This window comes from Vipera berus (genome assembly GCF_964194415.1).
Source record: "Vipera berus genome assembly, chromosome: 6".
NCBI classification, from domain to species: Eukaryota; Metazoa; Chordata; class Lepidosauria; order Squamata; family Viperidae; genus Vipera; species Vipera berus.
The window spans coordinates 75750732-75763873 of NC_138208.1; the positions used below are offsets into that span (position 1 = coordinate 75750732).

Consider the following 13142-nt stretch of genomic DNA (forward strand, 5'->3'; position numbering starts at 1 on the left):
TTCTCTGCTAAACCAAGATGCAAAGTCATTTATGTCTACATTAGCTACGAGTTTGGAAAAAAATAATAACAGAACATACTAATTTAGATCAATATGGCTTTGGAAAAGGAAAGCAAGTCTCAGAACTTACTAGAAAATTTTAAATCTTACTAATTAGAACAAAAGATACAAGTCACCTTTGGTTTTTTCCCTCTTGATGTACATAAAGCCTTTGATTAGTTACAATGTTTTTTTTCCTAGGAAAAATCTTGAATAAATACCAATTGGGTCATAATTTGTGCTCAGCTACACTTGAGCTATATCATAACATAACATAAGCACTAATAATTTTGAGTCAGAAAATTCCAGATCTATGAAGGGACAAGACAGAGACGTTCCTTAGCACATTTATTGTATATACTATAAGTAGAGATGCTACTATGGAAAATCCAAAATAATGAATAGTTGCAAAATAGTTTCTTACGTGAACAGAGTGGGAATGCCTATGCTGATGATATTGTGCTCTTTTATCCAACCAACAAAAGATCTGCCACTTGTTATTAAAGACATTAACAAGTGTGGAAGACCAGAAGATTGAACATTAAGATTAACTATGAAAAACAAGAGTATGTAACTTTAAGATCCAGAAATTGAGACTAAGTGGTTGACAAATCAAAACACAGAAGTGATACTTTTTCTGAAAGCAAGAGATATAAAATGAATAAAGCCAACATATATCAGTGGATTTCTTAAATGTTCTTTGAAGATTTGGAAGCATGGGGGAGGGGGAATAAGTTCTATCTTCCCACAACCATTAATGCCAATTACAAGTTATGGCTTTTTCCCAAATAAATTAGCAAGGCTACCTAATAAATGGGTGTAGACAGCAAAACCCTTTTATAGCTGGCTTTGCTGCCTATAATTGACAAGACTCTAATTGCTGAATAAGCAACTCATAAGCAACTCATAGCTTGCACTAAACAAATAGCCAGCACTAGTAAGTTCCTTTTAATATGTATTCTCCATTGTGTATCTGCTTACTCTCTTGTGATCTCTTCCTCTTCGGTGAATGAGAATGGAATGGAATGGAATAGAACAGAATAGTTCTTTATTGTGTGCAATCAGTAGAAGAGGGAAATAAGAGGTAATAAAAGGATAAATAGACAATTTCCTTCTTGTTAACTATCCCAACACTGCGGTAAGCATTCCCAAAGGTGGGGGAGTGGGGAAAAAAGGCTATAAGATTTGCCCTTTTAACCATTATTTTATCTTGACTTTCTCATTAATCAGGTTCAGGAAATCCTCCCCGCTGTTTGGGCTCACCCAACAGTTTGGAGGTGATCTCCTTCTGACACTCTAAGCAAAGGAAAGCTGAAGTAAAATCATAAGCACAGTTGTAGTCATGTGATTTTTCACCTAATGACCACTTCGCTTAATGATCAAGTTGTCAGTCCCAATTGCAGTCAAGGCTGGCCATAGCATAGTATTGGAAAAATCCAGAGCTCCATCATTAGTTCCCTACTATGAAAAAATATAGGATTTTTTTTCCAATGGAAAAATCAACATAAAAAAGATGGGAAGTGTTGGGATATACTAGAAAAGTTACTTCTGACTGAATTTAGGAAAACGTAATTCTTTCTTGCAATGTACAATAGGCCACATTCCTCCTTTTGTTTACTTCAGTAAATACAAATGTTGCTATTGAATCTGAACTTGTTCTTGGATCTTTTAACTATGTTTGCTGACTTTTAGATGAATAAAGTATAATTTCAGGAAAAAAAGAACTAGCAGATTCACTTGCAGCAGAAAAAAAATAGCAATAAATGCAGAACTGAAAATATTGTTTGCAACTAGCCAGCATGGCCAATAACAAGTGCTGTTGGAGACCTGTAGTTTAGCAACATCTGGATGGCCACAGATTTCCCATTTGTGGAATAAAAGAAACTGTTTGGGATGAATTAGGGATATTATATCTGGGGTACAAAAATCCAGATGTCTGCTAGAAGACGGGAAAGATCCAGAAACTTCTTCTTGCTATGTGACTAAGATTTCATCTTTGGTTTTTACTACAACCTATGTTGTTTTTTCATATTTGGGGGACTACAATAGCGTTTTCACATGTTTCTTGCCTAAATATGATCCGTAATGCTGATTTAAAGTAATTATGCTGTTGAATTTTGTCAAGGGCTTGGATTCTGATACAGCTCTGAGGCACAAGCTGTCTATCCTTGGCTTAATGGCTTAATATGCTGACATTAGCTGGTGATCATTTCACTGGCTATGCTTTATAAAGTTTTTGCTCATAAACTCTACAAATGTTATTCAACTAGCAGTCCTTGCAGAATTACCAGATTCACAATCTGCAAGTGGAAACTACTCATTATTATTCTAAAGTCACACACAGTTTTCTGCCTGCTGATTCTTTTTTAGCCTACCAGCTATATAAACTGTGCATAAGAATGGAGTCCCATTCTCCAAGTTTTCAAAGGCCTTTAAAGGAAAAGTTCCAAAGCACTTTAGTGAAGACAGTATGAGCTTGGGCTGAACCCTTTTAAAGTTATTTGGGTTGAAAAAATGTGAATGACCTCAAGAGGGTGGCCAAGGGAGAAAAACAATCCAACTCCTTGCTGCCATCTAGTGGTGGCTTGGGTTTTGCCACCTCTGCCTATTTAATCATAATTTAGTCAATTAACAGCTGTACGTAATACACATACACATACACTACACAGATTTTTAAAATGAATGAATATGATCATGTCCTACATTTACATGGATTCTTCTGAAAATAATCTATACCCACTTTTGGCTTGTGTTCTTTATTGTGATTGCAGCTTTGAGAATTAGGTGACTATAGAGAGATTTATAAAGACTTAGGACTTAGACTTGCCCAGAGCCTTATGGTAAGTCCACATTGGCTTCCATTTGAAATCTGTTTGTAAGCAATTGCTTGCTGTGGGTAGATTGTGGCACTTGTATTAGAAATTATTGTTAAATGTGCAAACCAAATGACTGCTGTAGTCTTTGAGTCTGTAATTGATAGCCTTGCTTCCCAGATTTCATTTAAGGTACTAACATCCTTAGTATTTCTTAATGATCAAGGCATTTCATGTAATGCTACTTCAGTAATTCTAATGACAATATGTAATTTAAATCTTTATCATTGGTACATTGTAGATGTAACATATTATTATCAAATTCTCATTATTATCTTTATGTTACAAGAAAAATTTAGTGGCTTGCCTAAAGCCACTTAGTAAAGGAGACCTTACATATCATACTAAATTGTGGCGTAGTTTGGCTTTTGTTTAGCACAGTGTTTCTCAACTTAGGCAACTTTAAGACTGGCTAGGGAATTCTGGGAGTTGCAGTCCCCCCATCCTAAAGTTGTCAAGGTTCAGAAACACTTGTTTAACATGTTATGTGAACTCAACTGCAAGTTATTTGATAAAATGGTATGATGTGTGAACGTAGACATTATGGTCTAGAGCAGTGATGGCGAACCTTTTAGAGACCGAGTGCCCAAACGGCAACCCAAAACCCACTTATGTATCGTTGGGTGCTGGGTGGGTGTGGCCCATTGGGTGGGTGTGGCCAGTTGTGTGGGCGTGGCCCTTGGGGGGGCTGGCTGTGGTGGTAGCGGCAGATTGGGTAGACTAAAAAGTTCAATCAATCAATTCCAACTTTGCGAGATCTTTTTTTCCCCCGCAAGAAGTTGAAATTGATTGATTGATTGAACCTTTTTTTTTTGGGCACATGGCAGTGGAGGCCTAAAGCGAAAAGGTTTTATAAAACCCAGCTGAAGGCCTAGGACTGGGTCGACGGCACACGTGCCCACAGAGAGGGCTCTGCGTGCCACCATCACGGGTCTAGAGATTAGAATGCAAATAAAAGAACAAAAGAACATCCAAGCTAATGTTGGGTACCTTTGCTCTTGGTTAGGATTTTCTTTTTTTAGAATTAGCATCTATTGCAAACCCAGTTACTTTATGGTTCAATAGATCCAGAAAACCAGCTGCTGCAGTGTGTCTGCGAAGCTCATTTAGATCATGGAGCCTTGTCTCCTAGCAATGCAAGATTTTAAAATCAGGCACTTCTACTCTGAAGTATGTCTAAATAAATAAACATTTTCCCAACAGAAGGTCACATTTAATTAGTAACCTAGTGCTGTGTTTTGAAATCCTGGCATTGTAAATGGCCTCAAAAAGAAATATAATCCTTAAATTTTGGGGACAGGACTAAAATTACTGCTAAGCTTGTAAGCCACCCTGAGTCTTCGGAGAAGGGTGGGATATAAATGGAATAAGCCACCCTGAGTCTTCGGAGAAGGGTGGGATATAAATGGAATAAAAAAAAATTAGCCAACGTCTTATCACTACAAGAAGCATGAGCATCAGTGTAGCTGCCTCAGGGGGGAAAAGATGTTTTGTACCTTTGTGATCATGGGAGTCTCTGGTGACAAAGCAAGTTGTAGGAGCAACTTTGAGTGGTCAGCCTGCATCCACCATGTGGTTCCACTGGGATCCGTCCCAAGCTTATTTGGGTATTCTCATTCTTCATTAAGACACAGTATCTTAGCACAGCTGTTTTGCTGGGACAGTTCCCAAGAAACCTATTTAGTGCTAATGCCATTGAATGGGAAATAGCGGTTCTTTAACCAAGAAGGTGTTTGCATTTAGTTGTACTGGTGCCAGATGGCTTAATGGTGATTAAAGTCTGTGCTAAAATAAGTGTCAGGTTGCAAACTTTGATCTGTTCCTATGCAATATGTCAAGAGAAGTGTCTGACGATGAATGTATTTTCCTGAGTGAACCATGCTATTATCCAGGGATTCCTGTTGTTAAAAGTTAAGAAGTTTCTTCTGATTTTCACTGAAAGCAGAATAAAGGGAGACCTGGAAAGCTGTGCACTTTCCAGTTTCTAAAGGAACTATCTACCTATCTTCAGCTAAGACTCTGGGCCATAGTTCACCTAGGCATGATTGACTGAATTTATTGCAGGGGCTGGTTTAAAAAGCTATGGGGAAAAATGCTTTACAAAATATAGCATTTCAGGAAATGAAAAATATTAAGTGAATAAAACATGCATAAATAGCTCTCTTGCTCTCTTGCTGCATTCTGAACAAAATGGAGAGAGAGAGAGCCAAACATGCTGGATTTTAATTCCCCAATTTTACAGCCAGCATGGCCATTAATAGCACTTAATATGACCAAGAAGAGTCATTTTTGGATACCAGATTTAGCGGCTTCCATCCCGCTGGCTAATGCCTGGCAGTCTAGTTGTGGACGTTGGAACACTAACAGTGACATCCCCTAAACTCCAATGAAGATGTTACCTAGCCTGGTAACGAAACATTCGGAAACCCACAAGCTCAGAGAATGAAACTTCAACCTCATCCTATGCTCAAGCTACAAATATTCACCACTATTAATAACACTGGCAGAGAGTTACAGGCAGTTCTCACATAGCATTTGCAGCCATGATGGTGGAAAAGTAACTTTATGACTAATCCTTGCACTGATGATCTTTGCAGATCTGTCAAGTCAAAGAAAGCTGAAGTAAGTTCATAAACCCAGTTCCAGTTTCACCTCGCCACTGCTTTGTTATATGAGACTATAATTGTGGAGGTTACTAAGTTGAAAAGCTATGGATGGATGTGTAGTGTGTAGCAGGCAAACCTTTGTTGTGGACTTCCCATTCCCTTTTAGCTGCTGCTTATAAGTAAGACACACTTGGTGGTTTTAAGAAGTGATAAGCTAGAGAGTACATACAGAGAATTAATCAACATATTTTAAGGAATGGGAATTATGGTTTTGAATGTGCAAACTTTGCTCTAGACATACTTACTCTCTGATTACCACACCTGCATTCTTTAGCCCATACGGCTTTGACCCAGGGGAAAAAAACATTGTCAGGGTTGACACATTGCCCCAACCTATAATGTCACTTTTTTTTGGTTTTGGTTTAATATTTTCTATTAATTCTGTCATTGTGGTTTGTAAACCACAATTATAACTTAGTTTAATATGGAAAATAACCACTTGGAGTTTATTTTAAAAACTATGATTAAATCAAATAATGGCTTAGTTCCATATATTATGATAGAGGGCATAGGACTAACAAGGTAGCCACTTCAGGAAAGAACGCAGTCTAGATCTTCTTGGGCATCACCAAGGAAAGACACCAAAGGGAAGGTAGAATTAACTCTTCCTGGTTTCATTACAAGAAAATATGTTTCTTCCATCCACATGTCACATGCTTACAAGCATCTGTCTCAATTTGTCTGAATCCAGAAGTGATACTGGCATTTACAGTAACAGAAACAAAAGAAATACATTCAAAAGAAAAGGGAAAGGGAACATCTGTACGTGTAGGTTACATTCCTACTTCCAGATATTCAGTTGTCCATCATTTCATCTGTCTTTTTGTCATCTGTGCAGCATCAGAAAGGATCAAGGAAACCACAGGGATTATTTGCTCATAATGACTTCTGGCTAGGTTTCAGCAGGAGGGAGGACACAGTTCCACAATTCTGCTGTCCCCAGGGAATCACTGGAATTGCAGGGATGTATTGTAGACTCCAAACCATGCCATGTTAATCAGAATAACAGAGTTGGTCGGGATCTTGGAGATCCTCTAGTCTAGTCCAACCCCCTGCTCAGGCAGGAAATCCTTTACCATTTCAGATAGGTGGTTGTCCAGTCTCTTCTTAAAAACTTCCAGTGTTGGAGCATTCACCACTTCTGGAGGCAAGTCATTCCACTGATTAATTGTTCTAATTGTCAGGAAATTTCTCCTTAGTTCTAGGTTGCTTTTCTCCTTAATTAGTTTCCATCCATCGCCTCTTGCCTTCAGGTGCTTTGGAGAATAGCTTGACTCCCTCTTCTTTGGGGCAGCCCCTGAGATATTGGAACACTGCTATCATGTCACCCCTGGTCCTTCTTTTCATTAAACTAGACCTACCCAGTTCCAACAACTTTTCTTCATATGTCCCCTAAACATCTTTGTTGCTCTTCTCTGTACTCTTTCTAGAATTTCAACATCTTTTTTACATTATGATGACCATAATTGGATGCAATATTCCAAGTGTGGTCTTACCAAAGCATTATAAAGTGATATTAAGAGATCTTGAGATCTTGATTCTATCCTTCTGTTAATGCAGCCTAGGCCTGCATTGGAAGAGATCAAAAGAGGCCAAACTGCTTCCTTTGCAGGCTCATGAACTCCTTTTAGCTGTAGCCACAGACCTTGTTATTCAAGTGACTGTGCTCAACAACTGAGAATAATATAGGGAAAACCTGGAGTAGCAGAGAATAACAAAAGCCATTCTCCCTTGAAATAACAAGGCATCTTAGGGTTTATAGATGCTGAAGGGAAAATTACAATTGAAAGGTGAGTTGGCCAAGCAGAACTTGCAAAATTGCTTACAGGTGAAACTTTTATATCACTGATAAATGGGACAGCTTAATATTTAGATCCATTCTTCCTTACAGAGCTCTGTGATCTGCAGTGGAGATGGTGGCTTGACTGAAGATACCCTTGAGTCATAGCATCCCATAATCTGTGAATTGCAATCCTGGATTCCTCAGCTTGCAGAGAATTATGAGGCCTTTTTTTAGCACATGTTTATTCAGGGCCAGAGTGAGCGCCTGTTACTCGTCCCAGCTTCTGCCAACCTTGCAGTTCGAAAGCACGTAAAAATGCGAGTAGAAAAATAGGGACCACTACGGTGGGAAGGTAACAGTGTTCCATGCGCCTTTGGCGTCTAGTCATGCCGGCCACATGACCACAGAGACGTCCTCTTCGGCTTTGAAACAGAGATGAGCACCGGCCCCTAGAGTCGGAAATGACTAGCACACATGTGCGGGGGAACCTTTAGCTTTACCTTATCCAGGGCTAACCAAACCGTGGTTTACATTATGAATTCAGTTTTCTGATTTCATGCAATCTGAGGAGCCATAAATTAACCATACCTGCTGGATTTTAATAAGATGTGGTTGTTGGGATACAGAAATGCAAACTTAAGGTTTTGCTGAAATGTTGAGGTGCCATTAGGAAGGACCTTGGAACTCTTTTCTAGGAATAGTGTTTGCTTCACTGATACTACAACAGTGCGGAATGTCTGGAAGAGATGCTTATCTGAGGCTTCAGTGAGTGGACAAGAAACATAAAGGCTGGCAAAGATTGTGCTCTAGTTCTTAGGAAATCAACCTACAGCCTAATTTAAATGAACTGTACTCTCTGATCTGAGCAAATGGTTCAAGTTACAATTTATGGAAATAGGCCAAGATCAACCCCAGGGTTTTAGATCTTGTGTTTCATTAACTACAGTGAACTGCACTTCTTGGAACAGTTCTTGATTCTTCTTCTATCAGACAGGTCTTATCTAAAGCCAATATTAAAATATTAAAATCTTGACTCAGATATAAGAATTGAGCTATCCTTTAGAATGGAGTACTACCAGTAGGTCAGAATGTGAGCAAGGTTTTTATGATGTTTGTCAATGTTTTTATATCTGAGGAAGACAAAATAGCTTGACTGAATTATTACAAATCTTGGAGATTTTTCCAAATGGCGAATATGACTGGTGTTGGTGTTACTTTTAGAGCTCAGTTAAAAAGTACATATACCCAACATAATGGACACAATACCTCAATGTGTCATTAACTTATATTTTTTTCCTCAGAACTGAGTAGCATGTTCAGCAAGGTATGCGGACTCATCTAAGCCATCGTTGTTCTAACTCTGATATTCACATGGGAGACATGAATGCTTCTAACGATGGAATCTCAAAGAGCCTTCTAGCTAAGAACTCTCCAGGCTTCACTAGAGAGATTGCTAATGTGGAGGAGGGCTCAATATCTGAGGGAGCACCTGCTGCCGGCATCAAGCTCCCTTCGTCCAGTGCGCTCCCACAGGGAGGGTCTTCTCAGGGTGCCACTGGTAAGAGATTGCCGGCGGACGACACCCAGGGATAGGGCCTTCTCAGTGGGTGCGCCTGCCCTTTGGAACCAGCTGCCAGTGGAGCTTAGGACTGCCCCCGACCTCCATTCATTCCGCCGGGACCTGAAGACCTGGCTCTTCGAGCTCTCTGGCCCAGGCTGAAAATTTTAATTTTAGTTTTAACTTTAATTTTAACTGGGGTTTCACTTATGCAGGGACGAATATACCGTATATACTTGAGTATAAGCCGACTCGAGTATAAGCCGAGACCCCCAATTTCACCCCCCAAAACTGGAAAAAGTTATTGACTCGAGTATAAGCCGATCCGCCGTTCTGCAAGCCTGAATACACAGGAATACCCTGTGTGGCCGCGGCTCGTCGGCAGGTCTCCGTTCCTCCTGCCGACCTTTGGGGAGGTTTGGGCGCCTCCCCAAACCTCCCCAAACGTCGGCAGGTCTCCGTTCCTCCTGCCGACCTTTGGGGAGGTTTGGGCGCCTCCCCAAACCTCCCCAAACCTCGGCAGGTCTCCGTTCCTCCTGCCGACCTTTGGGGAGGTTTGGGCGCCTCCCCAAACCTCCCCAAACCTCGGCAAGTCTCCGTTCCTCCTGCCGACCTTTGGGAAGGTTTGGGCGCCTCCCCAAACCTCGGCAGGTCTCCGTTCCTCCGCGCAGACCTGCCGACCTTTGGGGAGGTTTGGGCGCCTCCCCAAACGTCCCCAAACCTCGGCAGGTCTCCGTTCCTGTTTGGGGAGGTTTGGGCGCCTCCCCAAACCTCCCCAAACCTCGGCAGGTCTCCGTTCCTCCGCGCAGACCTGCCGACGTTTGGGGAGGTTTGGGCGCCTCCCCAAACCTCCCCAAACCTCGGCAGGTCTCCGTTCCTGTTTGGGGAGGTTTGGGCGCCTCCCCAAACCTCCCCAAACCTCGGCAGGTCTCCGTTCCTCCGCGCAGACCTGCCGACCTTTGGGGAGGTTTGGGCGCCTCCCCAAACGTCCCCAAACCTCGGCAGGTCTCCGTTCCTGTTTGGGGAGGTTTGGGCGCCTCCCCAAACCTCCCCAAACCTCGGCAGGTCTCCGTTCCTCCGCGCAGACCTGCCGACCTTTGGGGAGGTTTGGGCGCCTCCCCAAACGTCCCCAAACCTCGGCAGGTCTCCGTTCCTGTTTGGGGAGGTTTGGGCGCCTCCCCAAACCTCCCCAAACCTCGGCAGGTCTCCGTTCCTCCGCGCAGACCTGCCGACCTTTGGGGAGGTTTGGGCGCCTCCCCAAACGTCCCCAAACCTCGGCAGGTCTCCGTTCCTGTTTGGGGAGGTTTGGGCGCCTCCCCAAACCTCCCCAAACTTCGGCAGGTCTCCGTTCCTCCGCGCAGACCTGCCGACCTTTGGGGAGGTTTGGGCGCCTCCCCAAACCTCCCCAAACCTCGGCAGGTCTCCGTTCCTGTTTGGGGAGGTTTGGGCACCTCCCCAAACCTCCCCAAACCTCGGCAGGTCTCCGTTCCTCCGCGCAGACCTGCCGACGTTTGGGGAGGTTTGGGGAGGCGCCCAAACCTCCCCAAAGGTCGGCAGGAAGAACGGAGACCTGCCGAGGTTTGGGGAGGTTTGGGGAGGCGCCCAAACCTCCCCAAAGGTCGGCAGGTCTGCGCGGAGGAACGGAGACCTGCCGAGGTTTGGGGACGTTTGGGGAGGCGCCCAAACCTCCCCAAACAGGAACGGAGACCTGCCGAGGTTTGGGGACGTTTGGGGAGGCGCCCAAACCTCCCCAAAGGTCGGCAGGTCTGCGCGGAGGAACGGAGACCTGCCGAGGTTTGGGGAGGTTTGGGGAGGCGCCCAAACCTCCCCAAACAGGAACGGAGACCTGCCGAGGTTTGGGGACGTTTGGGGAGGCGCCCAAACCTCCCCAAAGGTCGGCAGGTCTGCGCGGAGGAACGGAGACCTGCCGAGGTTTGGGGAGGCGCCCAAACCTCCCCAAACAGGAACGGAGACCTGCCGAGGTTTGGGGAGGCGCCCAAACCTCCCCAAAGGTCGGCAGGTCTGCGCGGAGGAACGGAGACCTGCCGAGGTTTGGGGAGGTTTGGGGAGGCGCCCAAACCTCCCCAAACAGGAATGGAGACCTGCCGAGGTTTGGGGACGTTTGGGGAGGCGCCCAAACCTCCCCAAAGGTCGGCAGGTCTGCGCGGAGGAACGGAGACCTGCCGAGGTTTGGGGAGGTTTGGGGAGGCGCCCAAACCTCCCCAAACAGGAACGGAGACCTGCCGAGGTTTGGGGAGGCGCCCAAACCTCCCCAAAGGTCGGCAGGAGGAACGGAGACCTGCCGAGGTTTGGGGAGGCGCCCAAACCTCCCCAAACAGGAACGGAGACCTGCCGAGGTTTGGGGACGTTTGGGGAGGCGCCCAAACCTCCCCAAAGGTCGGCAGGTCTGCGCGGAGGAACGGAGACCTGCCGAGGTTTGGGGAGGCGCCCAAACCTCCCCAAACAGGAACGGAGACCTGCCGAGGTTTGGGGAGGCGCCCAAACCTCCCCAAAGGTCGGCAGGTCTGCGCGGAGGAACGGAGACCTGCCGAGGTTTGGGGAGGTTTGGGGAGGCGCCCAAACCTCCCCAAACAGGAACGGAGACCTGCCGAGGTTTGGGGACGTTTGGGGAGGCGCCCAAACCTCCCCAAAGGTCGGCAGGTCTGCGCGGAGGAACGGAGACCTGCCGAGGTTTGGGGAGGTTTGGGGAGGCGCCCAAACCTCCCCAAACAGGAACGGAGACCTGCCGAGGTTTGGGGAGGCGCCCAAACCTCCCCAAAGGTCGGCAGGAGGAACGGAGACCTGCCGAGGTTTGGGGAGGCGCCCAAACCTCCCCAAAGGTCGGCAGGAGGAACGGAGACCTGCCGAGGTTTGGGGAGGCGCCCAAACCTCCCCAAAGGTCGGCAGGAGGAACGGAGACCTGCCGAGGTTTGGGGAGGCGCCCAAACCTCCCCAAAGGTCGGCAGGAGGAACGGAGACCTGCCGAGGTTTGGGGAGGCGCCCAAACCTCCCCAAAGGTCGGCAGGAGGAACGGAGACCTGCCGACGTTTGGGGAGGTTTGGGGAGGCGCCCAAACCTCCCCAAACGTCGGCAGGTCTGCGCGGAGGAACGGAGACCTGCCGAGGTTTGGGGAGGCGCCCAAACCTCCCCAAACGTCGGCAAGTCTCCGTTCCTCCGCGCCCTGCCTGCCTGCTTCTTTCCGCTGCGGAAAGAAGCAGGCAGGCAAGGCGCGGAGTTTGGGGAGGTGCGCGCGCACCTCCCCAAACCTCCCCAAACTTCGGCAGGTCTCGGACGGCGGTGGCTTGGGAGAGGTGCGGGCGATCCCGGAAGCACCAAAGCCTCGGCCGCGCACAAGTCCTCGGTAAGTTTTTTTTGTTGACTGGAGTATAAGCCGAAGTGGAATTTTTCAGCCCAAAAAGTGGGCTGAAAAATTCGGCTTATACTCAAGTATATACGGTAATTTTTTAAAATTTGTTTTTAACTTTTGTATTTTTGCTTTTAATCACCCTGTAAACCGCCCTGAGTCCTTCGGGAAAGGGCGGTATATAAATGCAATAAAATAAACTAAATAAATAAATAAATAAACCTGTGGCCTCCCAATACACACTGCACACCATTCATGTCAATCCTCGGTTTTAGATGGTGGACCACTTGGAACTCTACAGTGAATACATTTTTTTAAAAAAATAAAAAAAATAAAGTTTTCTTTTGTTTTTGTAAGGACTGGCACTACCAATGAGAACTGGTGGCCAGGAATGGACATAAACGAGAGTCAATGAGGTGAATTCTCATCTTCCACTTGTTTGTCTTCCGTTACAGGAATGAGACTGTTTTGCACCAATTCTGCTGCCCGGCTGCGGATGCAGAGCAAAAGCCTTCGTCTGCAGACTCTTCTTCAAGGTGGGAAAATCCTCAGTTCATGTCCTGTTTGGGTTCTTCTCCCTCCCCCTTTTCTTGCAACACTTCTTGCACATTCAAAGTGTATCTTTTCACCCAGACCTTAATCCCCATAACTGCACTTATGGCTAAATAGTCAGATCTGACAGCTGCTGGCATTAGTTTCAAGGGATTTTCTTCCTCAGGTCTATTTTTTTTTTTGGAGCACAGGGTGGTTGTGCTGTAGATAGTGTCCTTGGAACTTCAAAATGATTTAAAAAAAAGAGAGAGAAACAGTTTAAAACAAATGACCAAAAAGTTATGATACCATTAATTCTGGTGAGACC

The 13142-nt window shown here is 45.2% G+C and overlaps 1 protein-coding gene across 1 annotated transcript in view; it reads left to right on the plus strand.

The window, feature by feature from the left end:
* The window catches only part of IQSEC3 (IQ motif and Sec7 domain ArfGEF 3), a 203933-nt gene that overhangs the window by 69769 nt on the left and 121022 nt on the right, over positions 1 to 13142 (plus strand). Inside the window, exon 2 of the mRNA XM_081331876.1 lies at positions 12739 to 12819. Coding sequence (XP_081188002.1) covers positions 12739 to 12819 — 81 coding nt within the window. The remainder of the gene's footprint in view (positions 1 to 12738; positions 12820 to 13142) is intronic.